The 7,047-nt window shown below is 33.5% G+C and overlaps 1 protein-coding gene across 1 annotated transcript in view; it reads right to left on the bottom strand.

Annotated features, from left to right (window-relative positions):
* Positions 1 to 1,400: 1,400 nt before the first annotated feature.
* Positions 1,401 to 7,047, bottom strand: part of LOC104618750 (importin-11) — a gene marked incomplete at both ends in the record, with an annotated part of 27,213 nt that continues 21,566 nt past the window's right edge. The window contains 5 exons of the mRNA XM_010284428.1: positions 1,401 to 1,514; positions 2,892 to 3,008; positions 4,077 to 4,117; positions 4,296 to 4,329; positions 5,486 to 5,612. Of these exons, the coding sequence (XP_010282730.1) occupies positions 1,401 to 1,514; positions 2,892 to 3,008; positions 4,077 to 4,117; positions 4,296 to 4,329; positions 5,486 to 5,612 (433 nt within the window). The remainder of the gene's footprint in view (positions 1,515 to 2,891; positions 3,009 to 4,076; positions 4,118 to 4,295; positions 4,330 to 5,485; positions 5,613 to 7,047) is intronic.

The following is a 7,047-nucleotide window of genomic DNA, read 5'->3' as shown; positions in this document are numbered from 1 at the left end:
TCTTTACCAACCTAAATGATCTTATGATTCTAAAAGGTTGAAACTCATTTATCTGACTGCAGATTACCAACATCTTCCTTTTAGATACAAAGCTGGTCAACACAGCTACTAATGTTACATGGCAAAATCTGTGACAATAAATTATCTAGATTTCATAATTTCTGAGAACTGTAAGACACTAAGTGAACTAAACAAGCTTAGCTAAATAAACAACTATAGGCAAATGAAACCTAATGCTGATAAATGCAAGCAATATATTCTGGAAAGAAAAAGTTCCCTGCAGCATACAGATATACTAAGGGAAAAAAAAAAATCTACAAAAAACTACAGAAAAGCAATGGTCTGAGAATCACTATATTCACCTCTATTCTGAGTTATTACTGTCACTTAGTGCACTTAGAAGCTACAGTCACTAACAAAGGCAAGGTGATAAAAAGAGGAGATATTCAAGTACAGCTAAAGAAATTTATGAGCCCAGATAAATTCTCAATAGAAAAACAACAAAAATAACAGAATGTGCTACAAATAGATTACATAACAAAGCAGGCAGCTCAGAGCTATTATCTCTGTTTCATATAACATATGAACAAAACAGAAGAGAATGTCAGAAAAGCTAGGAAATTTAAGAAGTAATGAAATAAAGTATTTTTCTCCTATATGCTACACAAAAATATTGCAGAAACCATTGCAAAAGGACATAATAGGTATCAGAGGTCATGCAGTAGAAAGGTAATGATAAAAATGGTAACAATAAAAGGGTTGGGATTCTAAATAAACAAGATGACCCACTATTAGTCAATGCCAACAACACCTTTGAGAGACATTACGCCTAACAGTTATGATTTAAACAAGAAACTTTTGACACTAATCTGAATTAAAATGAAAATTTAAAGAACAGGCAAAGTGAAACTTGTTGCGGTGGCCCATATCTTGGCCTGTGATATAAAAATGTCTCATCTTCACAGAAAGTGTACAGCCAAAATAGAAATTCCACATTCCTGGGAGCTGAACGGAGAGCAACAGTGAAACAAATACACCTATACTGCAGAATCAAGTCTGAACCACACATAACAATTGTTAAGAAGAGACCAACACTCCTAATGTTGGTGAGGAAATACAGGAAACCAGCACAAGCTCTTTCACAGACTCTAGAGTCACTAAAGGAGGTTCAATTCCAAGATTACAAAACCAAAAACCCCCAAAACACAAACAGACCTGCCTAAAGAACTGCTTTTACTAAACAAGCCCCTGGAAATGAACTACTTAATTGCTTAACATCAGCCACGTTTCATTTTACACATACATATACACACACATACATAGACACACAGAGAACATATAGGCATGTTGAAAGAACTGTAGGAGATATTGACAACATTTATGTGATTCTGACCCCTTACCTGGACAAGATGGATCAGGGTGGTTAGAATGGCACATCGTAGCATATTGTGCTCCTCACTCTGTTTCCAAAGTAGTGGTAAATACTGAACCAAACATCCTACATACGGTTGTATCTGAGGTTCAGAACACAAATTTGCTGCTTAATGTATGAAAGAACACCAATAATTTATGCCAAGCACAATTTCTGAAATATTCAAGAGCTGCTTTTGTCACAGTAAAAATACAGAGTTTGCTTTAATTTACTCATCTTTCCCCTTCTTAAAACACCATATTCCATACCCCATGACTGAAGTGGCTTCTGACTGCACAGTAGTTTGAACAGAACATATTACTTATGGTAACATTTGTGCATGGCAATCAAACTTAAAGTAGTAAAGAGACACAAAAAACACTTAATTTGATAACCAGAGATATTTTCATGTTAATATAGTTTTCACTTAAACAGCATTCCTAAAAATGGCATTTTTAAGAAAACAGTTCTGGTAAAAAAAAAAAAAGTTTAAAAAAAAAAAAGCTGAATAACCTCTGAAGTTACCCATGTTTTGAGCAGGGGTTGGACTACATAACCTTAGGTTTGTAGTTAAATTTAGGTTTGTCCCAGCCTAAATTTTTTCTAAGATGCTCAACAATACTAAAAGGTTAATCTACTTGTTTTCTAAAGTATTTAATTAGGAATTAACCTAAGCAGACTCAAAGGCTCTTTCTCAACTTGTTTTTTCTGCTGTTTCTCTAGCTGATCTGAAATACAGGAAAATCTGCTGTCATGTTGACTTTTCCTACAAGGGACAATTAGGAAAGCTTCATTTTGCTCTTAGACAGGATTACTTGTAGGAAGAGAAGATAAGCTCAAAACCATATATTATCACTGTCCTTAATACAGTAATAACTAAAAAGACATCAGTCAACAATTCATTTTTTAATTATGAAAAAACATCTTCAATTTCTTTATGTATAAGCTGAAGAATACACTTCAACACTAAGCAGGAAGGACTGAAAATTCGTAATGTGAACTTGAAACTTTTCACACAGTTAAGGAGATTGCTGTACAGGCAATCACGATCCATTTCAGGGCCAATGGGAGATTACAAATCTAACTGCACAGTTCCTATGAGTGTAAAGCATTTTGTCCCTCAAAATGTCTCTTAATATGTAAGATTTAATAAAATACTAGTTCAGATAAGGAGACAATTAGAATAAATTGCTATTTAAAAGAATTGCAAGAAATGCAGTAAGATAAGCAGTGAAAGATTTTCTGTACTCTAAAAAAATACATAGTAAATTAAGAAAAGTAGTAACTAGTCAAGAACATTTTATACAAAATAAATGAGAACTGGAGTGAAAAGAGAATCAAGTGATGCAAATGAAGGCATCTACCATAACAATAACTAGTCTGATGACATTTTTCTACTATCTTTGCGTAAGCCAAAAACATCAACTCTTCCTCTGTGCTTTTAGTCCAAAGCTAACAGTGAAACCTATTAAAAAAATACCTGCATATTGACTCTTTCAATCACACAAGACAGAACATGAAGAACATGCATTTTGGTGTCACATTGTGTTACTTCCTGAAGTAGCTGAAAGAGCAGTGTAAACATGGATTCCAGATACTAAAAGAAAAATAAAAAACTTCAGATTAGACCATCAAAAATACAATTGGTGATATGAATAATTACAACTCTAAGATATATATGAACTTTGAAAGACACAAAGTGTGCAAAATGTTACTCTCTCATTTGGAAAAATGTAACTAGCCAATCACTGCCTAAACAAGATAAAAAATTTCAGACATGCTTTTACATAACAGTTCAAACGTAATCAGTGTGAACACATATCATTTTCATGTTTTGCTAAGTGTAAACATGACTTCACAGATAAAACACTGTAAAGTTGAAGGCCATCTTTCCAAAAGGAGCAGTTCATTAGGATCAAAGCAAAGGTATAGTCTTCCAGCTTTTGGGTCAGTGAATAAAATTTAGATATTGAATGGGAAAGACATCTTCAACAATTCCAATGTTTACAGCGTAGATGCACTCTGCATTTTTATTTTGTTTGTTCTCAAGAGATTTGCAATTAACATGGAAGTCATAATCAAATGAGAAGAAAAAACACCTGCTAAGTTTGAGTAATCAAAATAAATGTATTTATAGGTAACATTTCATTGTTTACTTAATGACAACAGTAATGACCACTGTAAACAACACAAATATAGAAGACCATGAAAGTCTATGTTTAAGATGCTATTTTAACCACACACTTATATTTAATATTTGTGTGAAACAGCATGTTGGAAAGTCGGGTGTGAAACAGGCATACTGGAAAGTCACATTGGTGTGGAGACTTATTTGTTAAAGACAGCATTCATATTGTCTTAGCTTGAAGAAATTTAGCATCTGGTAACATATAGTGTATATATAGTACTAAACACAATCCTAGGAAGTTGTCATAGTCCTAATACTAAAGGGTTTTGAAATGTTTGTCTGTATATTGCACATTAGCAACCTTAACAGCAGCAGTATGAGTCTTTACACGTTTTGGCCTATGAAGACAAAAAAAATACATACACACACTGATTACTAAATAGCATTGTTTAAAATGAAATTGAAAAATTTTTTTTTTACTGCTTTCCCCTATGTATCTATCTGCTCATCAGAACATGCTCATATAAGTGCTCTTACTGGTAAAAACTGGTCAGTTCTGAACTCGAAGTCATCTACAGGTAAACAATCATTAAGGAAACATAATACAAATTGCAGATGGGTATGAGACACAAATAAGAAAATATTTCATGGATACACAAAAATTATAATGGGAAGAATTTGGTAATAAGTTTAATATTATTTTCCAGTAACTCTGAATTAAGAACTAATGAAGTATCTTTGCCTATAAAAGGATATTTAACTTCAGTGTCGTAGCTGTTTCAATACGGACCTGAAAAGCAAAAGTCAAGAAGCATGATATATACATCCATTAAACATTTTGATTATCGACATAATATCTGACAATATCAAACAAGTTGCTGTTTTGGCAATTGAATCATTCTGTGTGTTCTGTCATCCTCTAAAAAATGTAATTAGTTCAACTCAAACACTTTCATTTGCTTTCATTTTAGTATACTTTACAGTTTATTTGGCATTGTAAAATAGTACCACCTGGCAAAACTACTCAGGCAAAACCTTATGAAGGTCAGGAAAGAATTAAACAAGAAGATATATACCCTGTGATAGAAACTCTTGCAATACAGGAGGAGTTTGGGATTACTTCATGGCTTGCTGTCACCCAAAAGCATAAAATCAAATAAACTCAACAAATGAGTTCTTCCCTGCTAGATGTTCTGATGCTCAGAAAGGATTAACTGAAGACAGTAACAACACTGACACAAAAACACATCCTGCTTCATGATTCCAGACACCTTTAGCAGAAATAACTGTTATGACTGCTGGTTACTAATATTTAACTAACAAACTAGCTAGGTTTATTGGGTTTATTTGTTGGCTCCCCAAACAACACAAACCAAAAAGGTGTGTTTGTTTAAAAATTTTTTAAAAAGAGAAACCATCGCAAAACCAGCTTCTCAACTCAACCTCACTTGCTGGTAAACTGGAATTGTAGCTTAAAACCACAGAATTGTACACAATCAGCTTGGCAACCAATGATGTTCATCATATTCTATTAGCAGGTAGCTATGTTGATGCTTAAATAATACTGTGTACTACACAGACTAGTGACAGAATAACCCTATTTACACAAAGCATTCATTTGCTTATAAATTATTTATCTCAAGACACTTCACAACTTTCTTCTTACAAAAAACAGACTGTTGCTATTGCCATTCATTTTCCCACCAAAGTCATCACCTAGTGAACATCTTAAGGGCTCGTTTCATGTCTTTGACTTTATTGTTCAACATCTCCACAATTAAACACTCCCACAACTTCCTAACAGATTACATTTTGCAAGACACAACAGACTTTAACGTGTGATGTTATGAAGTTCTCAATCAAGTTTACATAAGGTATGGTATTTATGTTTCTCCTGTGCTTATAGAACACATGCTTAATCCAAAACATTATTTACTTATACTTACCACTAAGTCCTGGTCTTGAAGCAAGTTACGAATTGCCTCATATAACATAGGTCTCAAGTCTGATTTGAATTTTACAGAAATCCACTGTCCAATCAGCCAAATTACTCGTCGGCGTATTGGTTTATATCTTTAAAAGTGGGGAAAAAAAATGTACTCTTTAACTCATTATACTTGCTATTTCAGAATACTTTGATGAAAAAGAAATCTAAGCATCACTAGGAAAACATTATTCCCCAGAACAATTATTAAAAGATTGAGTTTGCCAAGACCAACTTTAGAACTTTAATGCAGACATCTTTTTCATCAAAATTCTTCACTAAAAGGCTTAGGAAACACCAACTTAGTCTGGAAAAGGTAACTTTCATCCTAAATGACTGAATCTTGAAGGCCTCACTAGAGATATATTTTATTCAACATAGAGCACACCAGTATAAGAAACTAAAAATAAATCTTATGTTTATTACTGCCACCATGGCACCTACTGCTTTCACCATACTTCCCAGCAATTTCCTTGACATTGTTTTTATGCTCAAAATTTTAGGTCACATACAATTTAAAAATGCAAACTTAAGTACTGCATTACAGCAACTGACAGAGTATTTCGTATCAGCAGTCTAAAACTATTCTCAGAAAAAACTGACCTCATCTAATCTTGCACCACTGCTGCAACAAGGGCACAAACCAACCTATAAACAGCTTTAGAGTCAATGGAAAGAAGTAAGAACCAGAAAAACAATGAGCTGAATTGACTAACGTAATGATTGAGAAAAGCATTCTGTAGATTTGCTATTGTTCTCCACCAGTTGTAAAAAACTATCAGGAAGAGTAAATTTAAATGTTTAACTTATACATGTATAAAGTTAGGCAAGATAAACCCTATTCACAGAATTTTAAGTAAGAAATTGTTTTGCCTTGTTATCCTAAATGTATTTTTCATTTGATGAACCTCTGCCTTGTAAGCCATGAAGAAAGCAATTTAAACTGAAGTTACTGAGGCTTCTTCACATTTAATAAAAGTGATTTTTTTAAACATTCCCATAACCATGAGATAACTACCAAAGCACACCTTCAGAGGACATGAATGTTGGGAAAGTAGCAGCTATACAGCAGTTCATTAGACTGGAATGCAAAGCTAATGACGAATAACATTCCAGTGTTGCTTGAGAGTGACTGAGTGGCAGTGAAGTATGAACAACCCACGATGAAGTATGACTTACACAAAACATTGCCGTACTAACACGTCCTCCTATTTATTCAAGAAGCTGTGAGGATACAACTTTTTCTATTCTTAGAATGCTCATGCCTGATACATAACCTTCTAAAAATGAGAATATGAAAATACTAAGAGGTTTTTCTTGAGATTAGTTCTGGATAGTTTTCAAACCGCTATCACATAAAGAAAACTTGAAAATCACATAAGTACATAACTGATTTTCAGCTCTGGTGATACCTGTTGTACAATCCATACATCCTACCTGAATCTTTATATTCTTCCTCTCTGCCAGAGAAAAGATAGCATGCTTTTGGGGTTGCTTTTTTGGTTTTTTGGGGTTTTTTTTGTT

This window comes from Phaethon lepturus, unplaced genomic scaffold (genome assembly GCF_000687285.1).
Source record: "Phaethon lepturus isolate BGI_N335 unplaced genomic scaffold, ASM68728v1 scaffold4583, whole genome shotgun sequence".
NCBI lineage: Eukaryota > Metazoa > Chordata > Aves > Phaethontiformes > Phaethontidae > Phaethon > Phaethon lepturus.
This window is presented reverse-complemented; position numbering and strand designations above follow the sequence as displayed.